General features: G+C 40.1%; 1 protein-coding gene across 9 annotated transcripts in view; it reads right to left on the reverse strand.

Annotated features, from left to right (window-relative positions):
- The window catches only part of THSD4 (thrombospondin type 1 domain containing 4), an 827,407-nt gene that overhangs the window by 593,927 nt on the left and 216,698 nt on the right, over positions 1-16,782 (reverse strand). For all 9 annotated transcript variants that reach the window (XM_068275544.1, XM_068275543.1, XM_068275535.1 and 6 more), the window contains one exon: positions 8,314-8,737. In XM_068275544.1, the coding sequence (XP_068131645.1) occupies positions 8,314-8,737 (424 nt within the window). The remainder of the gene's footprint in view (positions 1-8,313; positions 8,738-16,782) is intronic.

Raw genomic sequence — 16,782 nt, forward strand, 5'->3', positions numbered from 1 at the left:
TCAGTGTGAATGGCCCTAGATGTTCTTCTGCAATCATTTTGTTGGTGCCAACTAGAGATCTGACCACCATAGGAATCAACAAAATGCCTGTTCTCACCAGTTAATCTACCCTTCTCAGCACCAGTTAATGCCTGCTAAAAGTGCCAACCAACCAGTGCTTGTAAAACACAATTTGACCTAGCCATTGACTGCCAAAAGTACCCGTCAGTGTCTACTAAAAGTACCAGTAAGCCATCAGCTGCATTCCTCAGCACACAGGCTGCTCTTTCCACTCTTCTCACAACTTGCCCATCTCACAGGCTCTGCCCCTTGCCATGCTTATCACTAGTAGCAGGCAGTAGAAAAGGAACATCGTTTTTAAATTAGACGGAGGTAGCCTGAGCTTCTGAGGAGCAAAAAAAAGGTTTTTCTGGCATTAATTCAGCTATGCAAGTGCGTCTGTTCAAGACACAGTATCCTGCAACACTGTACAACTCACACACGGCAAAGGCCAACCAGTGTTCTTGACCTTTTTTTCCCCTAAAGGACACCTGAACTGAGACACATAAGGAGGCCGACATTTATTTCCTTTTAAACAATGCACACTGCCTGGCTGTTTCAGGTGTGTGATTCAGACACTACTGATGCCAGAATGGTCAGCAGGACTGCTGGGCAACTGGTATTGTTTAAAAGGAAATACATATGGCAGTCTCCATATACCTCTCTCTTCAGGTTCCCTTGAGAATACAACAACATAAAGAGCAGGTGTACAGGTACATAAACACCCGTTCTCCAGCGTTAGCAAATTAACTCCAGTTTATCTTGATTTTAGGGCATTATGTATGTATTTTGTTGGTCTCTGTAGCAACCTAGCAAATAAACACTTGGCATTCTAAACATATTTGCTGACTGCCAATGAGGACACAAATGAGCTAATGTGTGACTGTATGCTTTTGCACCTATATCTCCAAGCCCATTATGGAGAGACTAATTAGCTCCAGTGGCAGAATGTGCCAGAGTAGTTGCTAGCAGGAATGTGTTCCTATGCAATGGTTTAAAATCTGTTAAATGGTCCTTGAAAGCCAAGAAAAACGACATGCTGGAATCCTTCCTTATTAAAAATAATTTATGTGTGCCACTTGGCAAAAAATTGAAAGCAGTGCTTTTTAACACTTGTGTTATTTTTTTATAGTCAGTGGCGTAGCTAAGAGGCTGTGGGCCCCAATGCAAGGTTTACATTGGGCCCCCCAAGCACTCTATACATACCAATTGATACGGCACACCAAAACCAATCAAGGAAAACCACAGTGTCGGAGAAGCAAGAAGTGGATGGGAAACAGTGTATAAATGATCACTACTATTTACAGCATCTATAGAAGTGAATATTATCAGCACAGGACCGAATAAAGAGCTAATACTGTAGTTTGGGATAGGCCCCTTGGGGCCCCTTCGGCCTAAGGGCCCTGATGTGTTCGCAACCTCTGAACCCCCTATTGCTATGCCACTGTTTATAGTGTTTAGTGGAAATTACATTTTAATACATCCTATTTAGAAGAAGAAAAAAAATAGTTAACATTGAATAGCCATTACGATGATTACAGAGGTGCCAGCAGAATAAAACAAGAACCATTTATAAACAATAAAAATAAGGGGGTAAGGGGAGACCACGCAGACCACGCCCCCCTATACGGATCTCCCGCCAGCTCCGCATTAGGAGAGCTGCAATAGAGTATATCAGATGTCAGTGCAGCGCCCGCTCGTAACAGAGGCGCTGCGCTATGCTGCACAACTTCTGAGCTGCTTCTTTTTTGTATTTTGCCTGAAGAAGCGGGCTTGAGACCCGCGAAACGCGTTGCATTTGTTTTACTTGGAGTACAGATTAAATGTTTTTGCATACTGATCATAGTGGTTGTGTTTGGAATTTGGGGAGGTAAGTCCACCCTTACCCCCTTATTTTGATTGTTTTTAAACGGTTCTTGTTTTATTCTGCAGGCGCCTCTGTAATCATCGTACATTATTATCCACCTGGTGGATGGGTGTGAACACCCCCTCTTTTTCCTGCTACAGAGAGCGACTTCTTAGCCTGAGTGGGGACAGGTCTAATATCCCCATATGTGCATAAAGTGGTTGCCTGTATCCTGGCAACCCGTGTTTGTGAGTATATCTCTATCTGCTTATCATATCTCCATTCAATATCATCAATAATACACTATTGGGGGCTCCCGTCTCTACCTTTTTGTCTCCTTACATTGAATAGCCATTGTCCAGGTGGCTTTATGTTCCTGTCACTTCATCCATGAAGTATATCATTCCAGTAGCAATCCCATATCAGAATAGTATAGGTGCTTTAGCACTTTCCCTTCACAACAAAAATGTAACATATAACAAAAACCTGCTATGTTTGCAGTGTTTCAGTACTGGGACATTAGGAAAGAAGCTTCCACCTTCAGCGTACATTGTGCACTACCTTCTCTAAATTACATTATGGCCTGTAGCTATAGATACATAACAATATTACACTGACTTCAAGGACAAAGATAGTTCTTTCTGTTCCAGATGCCATGCAGACTTCTGCACAGTGTCAACTCTCACATTTCCTCCGCTTCAGTCATTCTCAGCAGTGTACCTTAGATTGTTTCTCTAATTGTTACAGTACTTTCCTGCTTTTGCAGAGGTTATATAGCAGGTCATTCATTATGAAGGTTTGTTGTGCGGCATTTCCCCAGCAGTGGGCCACCAGTGATGTGTAAGTATGGTGTAGAGTGTTCCACATGTGGGTTTTATGATGCATGTTAGTGCCCACCAGGGAGCTTCACTTCAGCCACAACACTGAATTTCATACCATGAACAATATGCAAGCTCTTAAGTGGGAAATGTAGTTTGTCTGTTTAGCAGGGCGTTGAATATACCATCTAACTGCATCTACTAACTTGTAAAACAGTAAATTATGTGGTAAAGATGTGAATATCATACATATAATTATGGTGAATAAAATACTATCCTCCCCACATTTCTACTAAATAAAGTACAGAATTATTTACACACAGTATCCATTGCAATATTAGCTCTCATGATGATTTCTTAAAAAAAAAAAGAAGTGTTCATTTTTCCTGTAGTCTAAAGTGGAGTCAAAAACACATAGTTTTGACATCTGCACACTGGAGATGCAGACCACCCTATCCCAGCATATTAGGGTTCTCATTTTTGTGGTATAGTGAGCATAGTTGTGACAGGCAATGGACCATATATCAACTGGGTGCCTTACATGCCTGCCCAAGGCTGTTTTGGGGCATAGGTCACAAAGACATATGCCTCACTCACCATTAAGTGGACAGGGTTCATATCACACCTTTGAATTGTGTAACTACTGTTGCCTGTGCAGGAGCTGGTGGGCAGCTGTTAGGAGGGGAGTAAAAAGCTGAGTATAGGAGTGGAGACCTATCATGGCAGACAAGGCACAGCCTGTAGTGTAGTGCTTTATTTAACTGCTCTTTGTGTGGGGTGTGTGTGTGTGTGTGTGTGTGTGTGTGTGTGTGTGTGTGTGTGTGTGTGTGTGTGTGTGTGTGTGTGTGTATGTATGTACGGCGTATAGGACGACTGGGTGTATAAGACGACCCCCCCAACTTTTCCAGTCAAAATATAGAGTTTGGGATATACTCGCCGTATAAGACTACCCCTCTTCCAACGCACACCAAATTCAAATAAAAAAAATCATGTACTGGTGCTGTGTATGAACAGATGGTGCTGTACTGTATGTGTTACCCAGTATATAACAGTATATAGCCAATTGACTTGTTGCATTGGTCAACTCTCCTTAAGTAAACTGGTCAGCTCTCCTTGTCTACCTGTTTATCAGAGTGGTATGGAAGAATAGATTGGGCTCCCTCAGGGAGATCTGAGGGGCGGTAACAGGATACGGCGTATCACCCGGCATCAATAACGCCCGGCGTATAAGAAGACCCCCAACTTTTCAGAAGATTTTCAAGGGTTAAAAAGTAGTCTTATACGCAGGAATATACAGTATGTATGTGTTTGTGTACGCAGATGTGAATGTATGTATGTTTGTGCAAGTATGTATTATTACTTTTATTATTATTTTTATAGCACCAACATCTTCCATAAAACTGTACAAAGTATAAAAACATGCAGTAATGCGGAGCATATGTACATGAGCAGTTCAACATACTATACAATCAGGACAACTACTGATACAAGTACAGATACATACAATTGAAAATTGAAAAATATCACCAATACTGATAGATGTCCATCTGATAAAATGCATAGAAACAAGAAACACAAGGGAGTGGTCCTTGCCCTTGTGAGCTTTCAATCTAGAGGAGTATGTATGTACAAGAATGTGTGCAAGTTTAAATGTACCGTATGTGTGTTTGATATATTCATGTATATGTGTTCCTGCATGTGTCTCGGATTCTCTTGGAACTTTGCCAGCATCTCGTTTTGAGCAGGATTTGATGGTTTAATTATAAAAACTTTGAGGATGAGATGTGTCAGTTCACATTATTAGTCATCTCTTATGAGGACGAGATAGATCTACATCCTCACATACTTCAACTAAGCCTCCAGGATGCACCTCTACTTCCAAGGCAAGCACCATTACAGGATAGAGAAGAAAAGTGGATGCTCGATATAGACTGGAAATGAGCCAAGGAGGGTGTTAAATTAACTTAAACAGGATATGGTGAGAGCATGCACTATAATTTAAGCTGTGTCCTCCGCAAAGAAAGTGGTGGTTAGTGTAAAACATGAGGTTTGAAAGAGTAAGCGGAGACTAGCAAATCATCAGTTACTGAAAAATAACATTAACTCCTCTAGTACAAAATGGTGCCAAACTATCTTGTAAGGCAAGACCACAATAACTGAAAACATAATCCCACAGACCCAAGCCCCACATTACAACGCTTATGTTCATTATGTGTAGTCTGTCCATATCCAAAACGGACATATTACTGACAAGCTTCTTAAAGAAAAATGAATACCATCCATAGGGAAGAGCAGCATATATAGCTTAAAATTGGTATACTCAAGAGCAGGACTCCTTGAATGAAAAAAAATAAAAAAAATAGGTCTCTATTCCACGACATCCACACATAAAGCCAAAAGGATAGGGACCCATTATCAGTCCATTAGTCACAACCGGTTGACAACCCCCTCCAGATTAGGGTACATTGCACAACAGAGAACTCACAATATACAAGATCAGAAAACCTGCTGCAGACATTATCAACCACTATTAGTTCCCTCTGGAACTATACGTCTTCAGTACTATGTAAGCAGTGTTAAACAGCTCACTCAACTGCAATACTGCCAAAGGTTTTATAAGCCAATGGGAAAGTGTCAAAGATCGCATTCCATTCCATAGGAATTGCCACAGTTTGCTAACATCCATCCACTGGTGATACTAAGCCACAAAAGGCTGTCTATCTGCAAGAGAAAGGGTTCAGGAAATGACATTTCCCACTTACTACAGCAATTTATCTTAATTACAAGTTTAAAAACTATGGTCATCCCAAGCAGCACTTCCTATAGATGCACTAGACAGAATTACAGTAGGCTGTTACAAAGCAAAACAGCAAGCATGGATGGGCTGGCCAATATGAAATATGCTTCCAATAGTTGTCTAACTATGCATACATGCCATCATTCATACCCAGGTATGCATCATTTACTAAAAATGCCCGGGCTTCATTTCACATTTCAAACAATACAGGAACAAAACACAAATAGAGTGTCCAGATATGTCAACAGACTTCAAGAATCCCAAATTAAAAATAAAAAACAGCTTCTACGTATAACTCTCCCCAGCTGGGCTGTCTAAGAATCTGTATGACACTTGCAGGAGTTGTTTGCCATTTTGAAGTCTGTATAATATTCGATTTTATTGCTTCTGATTACCCAGTAGACCATAGTAATTATGACTTTGCTCTTGGCATAAAATCTTTAAATAGCTGAAACTATGATGATGGGCTTAACTTGAAAACTTCATTAGTTCTCGGTGGAAATGGCCTTCTCAGGAGCATTGCATTTGTGTAAACTGGAAAAGCTGAAACTAATGAAGAAAAAAAAAAAGTCACAGTACACTTCTGTTTTCCTCTCTGCCGGAACACATTCTAAAAATCACTTATTTCCCGCTGTCTGTGATTTATTTGGTCAGACTGCGATTTTTTTCCACCCATGCGGTTTTAACAGTATAAAATAGCACACAGTATATTTATTCTTGTCTCTTTAAATCTACCAAATGTATAAAATGAGTTCCCCACCATTAAATACCGTACAAGGATATTATTTTAAAGGCTGGAAATATTTTACAGAACACTTACACATGGCTACAAATTATATGATGAGGAAGTTATTTATAGTTCAGGATCAGTTAATCCAGCAACATGAAACCAGTTTTACTATATTCTTCTTCATCATTAATAATTGGTGCTTCTTGTCATACCTTAATATTTTTTGAAGGGCTATGTTTATTAAATGGCAATCATTTGCTTCCAAAAGCAGATGCTTTCTATTACCAATCTGAAAAATGCCCATTCATGCTTTGTTGAGTCTTTCTTGGACAATTATAGATTTTCCAGCATAACAGTGTAGAGAAATTGTGCCTTGCATAACAATGTACCAAAAAAAAAGGCAGGCACAAGAAAGTGCTAGACGCATGCCCACTGGTACCTGAACTCCCTTCTTTGAACAAGGACACAGGAATAGATGTATATGTGGCCAACATGGTGGTATAGTGTAAAGCACTCTCGCCTTGTAGTGCTGGGTCCCCAGTTCAAATACCACCAGGCACTAACTGCACAGAGTTTGTATGTTCTCCCCGTGTCTGTGTGGGTTTCCTCTGGGCACTTTGGCTTCCTCCCACATCCCACAAACATGCAGATAAGTTAATTGGCTTCCCTCTAAATTGGCCCTAGATTACGATGGACATATGAGTATGATAGGGATTAGATTCTGTGCTCCTCAGAGAGACAGTTAGTGACAAGACTATATATACGGTACTCTTTAAAGTGCTGCAGACGATGTTGGTGCTATATAAATAATAATAATCATTTATAAAGAAAAAACACTGGAAGTTTCTGTACAGGATTATAAACACGTGAAGCTGCAGGGTACATTATACTGTATATTGCAGTGCAGGAATGTATGTTAAAACAGTTTCTTGACATAAGCCATGGAAAATATGTTTATAAAACATACCTGCAATGCCACTAACCAAGAGACCAAAGGTATTCTCAATACCAAACTCTACAGAATCTGTTATTTGCAACTTTAATCTTTCTCTTATCAGAAAGCTACCGGTAGTCCTATTGTAAACCTAGCCAGATATTTAATCAAACCAAACTCAACCAACTTATACACTTCTTCTAAAGGTGCCCATACACTCGTCAGATTGGCAGAAGATAGATCATCAGATGCATTTATTATCTATCTGATGCGTTTTTAGAACATTTTTTACCAGGATAGAATTCCAATAGATTTCATTTTGAAATCTATTGAAATTCGATCTGATGGCATTTTTTTGCCATCAGATTTCCATTAAGGCCAATGCAAACTGATAAGCAATCTCATCAGATCGACCTAAATTTTCCACCCTGCCAGTTCGATGGAAATCCATCGAAATCGATCGAAATCGGCAATCGATCGGTCGATTGGCCAACCGATTTGCAAACGATCAATCGATCGATCGATCGGGATCGATCGGTCGGCCAGAAAATCGGCTGAGTGTATGGGCCCCTTTACTCACAGGTGTCAAACTCCAGGCCTGGAGGGCCAGATCCATGCCAGTGTTTAGGATGGACAGAGAGGAATGTGTTGGACCACACCTTTCCTGATTTAGACCCATTGATTAATTTGAGCTGTGTCAAAAATGTGTGAGGACCTCGGCCCTCGAAGGACCGGTTTGACATCCCCGATCTAACTCATTCAACCTCAACCTACATTAGCACTAGCCCCTCCCCCAAACACTAATACTTGCCTAATATACACCTGAACACTAACATCATAACTCTAAGGCTATCTGACATTAATCTGGCTCCATCAGGTAACTTCTACACCAAAAAACTAAGTCAGCAAAAAAATATTTCCCACTCCACAATGCAGGAGATGCAACTGTTGTGGGCACTGGCAAAGGATGGAAATTAGTTGTGGTAATATTTTCAGAATTCATTTAAATGTTCACAAAACCGATTACGACAGGTTATGACATGGCATTATCAGCAAATATTCCATAACCTGCCTGTTCTGATGATCTTACTTTGGATAATGATTCAGAAAAGATATGTGTAGTTTTGTAAGTATTAGTTTTCATCATACCTGTTTATTGCACAGTCTGTACTGCTTGTAGGCCCCAGTACATGTAATGGCAGTAGCTCCGCGTTGTCCCAGTGGTTTATCTCTAAGAAGACTAAGTGATGTAGAGCCTTGCCTAGATGCATCCAAGAATGAATTCTGTGCTATGGGTGCAGGCTGGGAATAAGAAGGCTGTTGACTTAGTGAAGGCTGTGCCACCTGTGGCCTGGCTGGAGAATATAGCTCTTGCTGGTAAAGGTGACTGGAATGTGATGATGGATGACTTGAAAAGCGACTCCGAGCTGCAGTTTGCTCAAACACAGATTGTCGGCCTGATTGTCTTCTTTTTCTTGGGCTGTTCTGGCCCGTGTCACTTTGTAGTGGTAGTACATAAGGAACTTTCCCATACCCGTATGACCCTGGACTGATTGGAGTTCTAGTCCGGTTTCTAGGAGGAAACAAGCAATGATTCAGAATTAAAAAAAATTAGCATTAGTAATTTTACATGTGCTTTGATAGATGCTACAAAGAGACTTGTGCCTCTCAGTACATACATTCATCAAGCTATTTAGTGCATGATCCAGGAGTTGTAGCATGAAACTCTATAGTGAACATATGTATTCAAATTATCTCTCATATCTCGCCAAGATGAGAGTTTTTCTTCTCAAATGGAGTTCAAGTTATTTAACACAATTGTGTTTAACAGTGCTATAAAAAAGCAGGCTCCAATCAACTTCCCTCAGCTGATCTGTTAATCTGTTGGTGTTGCTACACTCAAGAAGGACTGGATTGGATAGTCGCACCTATAACCCCTACTGAAAAAGGAGAGCAATGCACAAACATCGTCACTAAATCTTATAAGGAAGGAACAACAGAAATCAGACAAGGTCATAAACACTGTAACAGCATGCTCTGAAGAGGACCTGCACACATAAGGTTCCTGAGCGAGAGGAAAGTAGCGAGATTCAGCAACCTCAATTTGGAAATAAATAAATATTAGGCAATTCTCCTTGTGACCTTCAGATAAAATTGTCTCTCCAAAAACAAGCCAAGGTCTAACGGTAGGAACACACTAGGCAGAATCGCATATGCATTTTTCCACTATGTGCTATGGAAAACACATATGCGATTCTGGCTAGTGTGTTCCTACCCTAAAAGTAATTCCACAGTGCACAGGTAGCATGGTCTCATAAACAGTCCCGAATATAACAGTTTTATATTTACTGTATGTACCTGATTAAAGTCATTATCTTTGGTATAAAGCAGTTTGTACTTAGATGCTCATTTTTATTCTAATATACCACTGATTCAAAGTTGGAATGCGCGTGAACTACCAGAGGAGTGTTTTGAACTCAGCGCACTGAGACCTTACAGTTGGGTCTATCTGCAGCAAGTAAGCAGTTTCGAATAGTGGTTCTAATATACCACTGATTCAAAGTTGGAATGCGCGTGAACTACCAGAGGAGCGTTTTGAACTCAGCACACTGAGACCTTACAGTTGGGTCTATCTGCAGCAAGTAAGCAGTTTCGGTTTCATGTGCACAGAGATGTGCTGAAGGACTGTTTGGGAGTTCATCCTACCTGTGTGCTGTGGTTTATTTTTAGACTTATCATGGCAGCCACCATTGTTTTATAATACAGCTTTAGATAGTTGCCAGTCCTCCACTTTTAGCACTACGCAAATGACTCTTGGCGCACTCTGCTGCAGGGTCATGTTATTTTTTGCATTGTGGTGGGATTTGGCAGGAGTATCGCACCCCCACCGCAATGCAAAAAATTGATGTCAAACTGGCCTCAAGGTATTTTCCTCGTGATTATTAAAATTCGTATAATTTAATTTAGAAAAACAGATATTGTGATATAAGATCCTTATAAATGAATAAAGCCACATATTTTATTATACAATGAGACAAGTCAAAATCACTACATAGCATGTAGTTTGTCATTAAAAGCAACGAAGAAACAACTGATACACTAATCGTTAGAGTGATTGCTGACAGAATATTTCCTCCTACATTCTGCTATATGAATGCCACCGGAGCACAGTCATTAGACAGGAATGCTGCTGTCTCCTTCACCCTGGTACAGCTGTTGTGCTAATACTACTGTCCTCAGCTTGTGCCTACAGAAATACCAAATCAGCAAATATTTTAAAGGAGTCAGAAATCTGAAATGGTTATTCCACTGTAAGATTCAAATTACCGTAGTCACAATCTAAGGATTTTAATAAAGCAACGCTGCACAATAACCACGGTAATACTACCAGGCTAGCAGCTCCCATTGTGCTTTCCTGTTTGCATGGTAAGTATTTAGTTATGCATATGTTTTGCATCTGTTTGATTGCTGAGTGTGTATTTGAGCTGTATAAGTGGTGCACATGAGGTGATAAGTCATTCAAATGCAGCCCATGTGGTGAGCGCTGGCTTCAGGGCCGGTTTAAGCAACAATGGGGCCCCGGGGCAAAATAAACCTGGGGGGACCCCCCAACAGATACCCCGGAACAAAAATTGGCATTAAGGGTCTTTTTTTTGCAGCTGGTATAGTCAGGGTGTGAAGCCCCAATCGGTCAGAGCTCCACATTCTGGCTACCCCAGCCTGCATGGGGGACAAGGGGTTAAAAAGTTTCAGGAGGGGGGACCCCACATAATTAAAAAAAAATCCCACACTCTAAACATAAAAAAAAAAATTGGGAAAATAGGAAAAAAAATGCCAGGGATCTTCATACAGCCATATTGCGGCTGTATAGCGATTCCTGGCCAAAGCGCTGCGGCTGCGTATTGACCCCCTGGAAACCCAGTCAGGAAATGTATTGCTCTTTCTTTTGATGCATGTTAAAGTGACATTTACCGCATTTAAAAGTATACTTTTTTCCTTCGAAACTTTCAAATCGATTTTCTCAAAAACTATAAGGTCTTTTTGAGAAATTGTTTTTTCCTTTTATTCCCAATGATCTCCTTAACATATCCTGCAAATTTAGGATTTCTAGCATTTAAGGTGGATTTGCTACTAACCATTAAAGTCGGCGGGTTTTTAAATGTGTATTTTTTTTCCTTTGAAACTTTAAAATCTATTTTTTTAAAAACTATACGGTCGTTTTGAGAAAAAAAAATTCTCTTGTAGCCACTGGGGGCCCCTACAAGCTCTGGGGCCCTGGGGCAATTGCCCCCTTTGCCTCTATGGTAGCGCCGGCCCTGGCTGGCTTTATTCTCAATGGTAATACGTTAGTCCAGTAAACAAAGTTCTAAATGTAAGTAAGCTTTTCCCAGCTAAGGCAATTAGTTCTGTATTAAGAAAGCACCTTTTTATTCCCATCCCCCCCGTCCCCCGTCCCCCCCCCCCCGTCCAATTACATCTTAGTTTGGACAGCAATTTATTTGCTTTTTAACATGTGTCATTTGTTTTTTGGAAAATTAATTTGCTACTGAATATAACTTGATTACAGCCACTCATTAAAATTTATACAATAGTAGGACTTCAAATGTAGGAGCAAATGTAGGAGAATAAGACAGACTAAAGTCTTGTAGATTCCATCTAGTGTGTGTATGGCTGCCCCCCAATCCCCCTCGATGGATCGGCAAGAGATTCAACTGGCATATTCATCTCACCTTGCTTGCTCCATGCCACACACTTGGCCCTCCTCCGCCTCCATAGCAACAGAACACGTTGCTAGTGCTACCCTTCAGGCTAGCAGTGCATCTGTTCATAACTTGGCCCCGAACGCCCTACCAAGGAATCAATTATCATGCAAAGTGATCTGTCAGGTTGATCAGTCAAAATGGATGAAAACTATCTTTTATCATATCCTGTCATCCTTTACAGCTTTTTGGATGATTATAGGTTAATCTGTTGAAAACTGGCTGAAAGTGGAAGTGGCATATTTATTTTCCTATTACTTTGCATATATGCTTAACTACTCCATAATTCTGCGAAAAAAGTACAGTATTCGACAACTCTAGATTTAAAATGAAAAATTATTAATTTTACAATAATACAATACAATAACATTTGTAAAGCTTTTTTCTCCCATAGGACTAAACCATTCTCTCTCTGAACTCTTGGCAGCAATCAGCATAGGCAACCAACCTTCCAAACAGCCTTAGCAAATAAACAAGTTGTTACAGAAGCTTGGTCTCAAGTCTGAACGCTCAAGAAAAAAAATAAAAATGTTAACCCTAAACCTTATTCTAAGCTTTTCTTATCTCTGGCTTTGATCTTTCACAATAGGGTGAGTATAACATATGTCAAATATATATTTGTAGATTCAAACCTTATGACCTTTGAAAACATCAAACAGAAATAGAAATCTACCCACGAAGAAACCCTCTCATACCTACAAATCAGAAATCTTATAACAATGAACAATAGAGAAGTTTCTGCTATCCTGTTTACTGCAAGGCATATCACTTGTGCATAATAACTTTATTTACATCCTAGTTTAAGGAAAGTTTTTGATTCCCAGCAAGGGTGCATTCACTCTATGCGCATTACGTTGCATAGTAATGCTGCATGTTAACTTAGTGCTCACATCTCTGCATATTGCAGAGTAGTAGAGACTGTCACCATCTTTGTTTAATTTTTCATTTATTGAAATGACATTGACACAAACAGCAAGGTTCAGGAACTATACATTAGAACTCCTTTCTTAAAGTGAACCAGAGACGAAGCACCCTCATGTATTTTACCATATATATCAGTGGGAACATAAGAGAAAACACCTACCCTGCTCTCTGTTTCATTCTTCACTGCTCAGCCTGCTTGTTAGCAGCCCTGATAAAATCCCCGACTTAGCATTCAGTCTGGCTTTGCTCAGGAATCATTATAGCTGACACAGTCTTCTCTGATGTCTTTTCAAGCCCAAGCCTGTACCCTTCTGGCTCTGCTTTCCTGTTCTGTATAGTACTTGCAGCATCACAGAAAGCTGTGATGAGATGGGAGGAGCTGCTGGTGTCTGCTAATGTAAGGGCATATTGGAAAAACGTTGTTTTTTTTTCATCTATATTTGTTAGTCATAAGAGGTTTTTAGAAATTGTGATTTCATTTTGCACACAGCCTACTAAATAATATGCTTTCCTGATGAACTGTGTTTTGCATGGAGTTTTAGTAAAAAATAAAATAAAAAAAAACAACACAAAAAACAGCACACCAGAGCAGGGAAAATACCAGGTATAGTATTTATTTTGTAAAATCTATCAGGGAATATGTTTATTTTGTGCCAAAGTGTTCATCTCTGGTTTCCTTTAAGCTTGTCAACCCACGTAATACAATCTGACATACTATGCAAACTTACGTAACATGGATAACAAAAACACCAATAGGAATTAACCTAGATTTGACCATTTTCAAATTTTAGTCATATGTGACTGGCCATATATCTGTAAGATTGTCTCCATGAAGTCCTTCATTTATGGAGTTGATCTTATTGGCTGATAAAAGCTGTGTTCCTATTGGTGTTTTTGTAATGAATGAAGCTATATAAGCTTGCAGAATATGTTAGACTGTATTATACAATTAAATAAAAAAGCAATTACACTAAAGGTGGCCATACACTTAGCAATTTTTACTGTCCATATCTGGCCAATTTGACCAATCGAATCTGGTAGAAATCAATGCCCCAACATGCTGGCCTAATTGAATCCATGACTGATGGATTTTAGCCAAAATTAATCAAAACAGTCAATCATACCAGATGGAGGTTTGATGGTAGGTCAGGAGCTGAGGTAGATCGACAGGCCATAGCATTGCACTTAATCAATCATAGATAAATGACACCCCATGGCATTTTGGTAAAAACTGAACTGAACGCACAACTCACATCTCCTACGCAAAGACAATGGTTAGAAATGTCAAGCATTTTCTTTTGAAATGGCCTTGAAATAAAAAACTTTAATTTGTACTCTTACTACATATATAGCAACATTGTTTGTAAATATCCTGAACCCTTACAAGGTGTTGGCCAATTAGCCTATGAAAAAAACAATCCTTAGTCTTATGTATTTACAGATTACCCAGCAAGCTGATGGTGAACCAGAACTCCTAGGAGTGTGTAAGGGGAAACAAAGGACCAAGAAGCCCTCATACTAAAATGTTAAGCAAAGCAAAAGTTTGCCTTCTTACAACAGAAGGTATTTGCGGTTATTCAGGTTGGATTGAGCAAATTATGTTTCCCACAAAGCAGCACTCCCACAATGCATTTGCTATGCAAATCATCATAGTCTTATGTAGGAACGTTTTACCAACTTGAGCTACCTTATATCTGAGGTCATTTTGATACTTTGATTTTTTTTCTGTGCTTGTTTTAAGATTCAATATAAAGATTTAGCTGAAAAATGTTAGTTTTACATTTAAATATTTAGTACCCTCTATTTTTTTGTAATGAAAGTGGGCTCTGGAGCATGACCAGACAGTCAGAGACTTAGAGACTAGCTTTGAAGGAATCTACAGGGCCAGAGTGTGAGGAGGAGAGAGACCTGCTGAGCTCACCTCATCTGTGAATTCCTTCCACATTCTGCAATTTATAAAAGAGCGGTAACAGTTTCGTTAAGCTGTCAGTGCACTGGCCAGTTTATAAGAGGGCAGAAAACTTTCCACATCTGTTATTCTGCTTCCTCTAAAAAACGACCTTGAAAATAGCGAAGTTCCATTCACAAAATAGCAAGATCACAATACAAAATCAATGTGGTGGGAACACACCCTCTAGTGGCCATCTGTAGTATTGGTGCTCTTTATCCATAGCTCTTTACGCAGGACCTTACAAAGGACCTTACAAATCCACCTCTAAAAAATGGCGACATCATTGGATTCAAACCATTTCTCTATGCACTCAATCTTTAATTCACATCACCTGGCATATTTTGCATTTTACATCAGAAGATCGAAAGGACCGGCACCACTCCGTAGAATTATAGCTCTTTTTACAGCTTTATTGATGCCAACATGATAAGCAACAACAGACTGCTGTTTCGGCCTGCAGTGGCCTTGGTCAAGTTGCTAAACAACTTCTGACTGGTGAGTTTTGAATTAAAACTATAGTATTTGCCATTGGTCCATTTGGACGTGTGAAGTTCTCCACCAGGTCCTCCTGTGCATACTTCCCATGATTGGTTACTGGACCGTTTGGGGGCAGGGTTTTGCACTATATATGTATATGCTTGGGCACTATGTGTTTATATGATCGTTTAGCAACTTGACAAAGGCCACTGCAGGCCGAAACAGCAGTCTGTTGTTGCTTATCATGTTGGCATCAATAAAGCTGTAAAAAGAGCTATAATTCTACGGAGTGGTGCCGGTCCTTTCGTGTGATTGCTGATTGTGGCCCCTTGGTACTGGGGTGAGGACCTTGGCACGCCATCCTTTGTGTATTGAGCCTTGGTGGTGCTCCTGGACGCTTGGAGAATATTTTACATCAGAAGAGGCATGGAAACTACATATCAGGAGTACTGCAAAGGTGGAGAGGGAAGACGAGAAGAAAAGATTTTTGAAAGGTACACATGCATTTTAAAATGTAATCAATGTTTTCCTCCAGTCTCAGTGTGCAATTTCTGAAATGTAAGCAATGCACATTTATTTTCACTTTAAGCTCAAGAATGCTGGCACAGGAAACAGGTGCTAAATACTTTGGGTAATATGCAATTCACATTGTCACCTGAGTTTTCTCCTAGGAGAAAATTTTCTCATCTCCAATTTAAAATAACTTTCCAGCGCTTTTCAACAAAAAAAAAATACCAAAAAGTTTGTGAAAAGGTACTATCAACATAATTTTGAGTATTTTCTTGCTTCCTGGTGGCTTAAAATGCATTTTATTGGCAAGTTTAAAAATATCACCTAGGAGAAAACTCAGGAGAAAACATTAATTGCATATGGGCCTTTGTGTCTAAAGCTCCTGTTTTTTTCTGAAACCCCAATATCAAGGCGAGAGGTGAAAGTCTGAACCTCCCCACAACCCCAAGAATGGCCAGAATAACATTCACCACCTACCCAATAGTGAGTGTAAGAAGTATAGTAGCAACTCCCGCCACAAGTGGCGTAGCTAAGGAGCTGTGGGCCCCGATGCAAGTTTTACAACGGGGCCCCCCAAGCACTCTATACATAACAATTGATACAACGCACCAAAACCTGCCAATGGCAACTACAGTGTCAGAGGTGCAAGAAGGGGATGGGGAACGGTTTGTTAGTGATCACTACTATTCAAAGTATCTATAGAAGTGATTATTACCAGCACAGAACCAATAAAGAGCTAATACTGTAGCTGAGGGAGGACCCTTCGGGGCCCCGATGCGGTGGTTACTATTGCCACCCCTATTGCTATGCCCCTGCCCGCCACCACCAACCTTCCATTCCCTATAGCAAGTGTACTCTGTATAGTAGTTCCCACTTTGCACTCTCTGATGCACTTGCATATTGCACACTGAGCCACCTTGCTGAGGTCTGATCAGTGAGGGCTCGTTTCCACTGTTGCGGTGCGGAATCGCCTGGATTCCACCGCAGACTAAATCG

This window comes from Hyperolius riggenbachi, chromosome 3 (assembly GCF_040937935.1).
Source record: "Hyperolius riggenbachi isolate aHypRig1 chromosome 3, aHypRig1.pri, whole genome shotgun sequence".
Lineage (NCBI taxonomy): Eukaryota > Metazoa > Chordata > Amphibia > Anura > Hyperoliidae > Hyperolius > Hyperolius riggenbachi.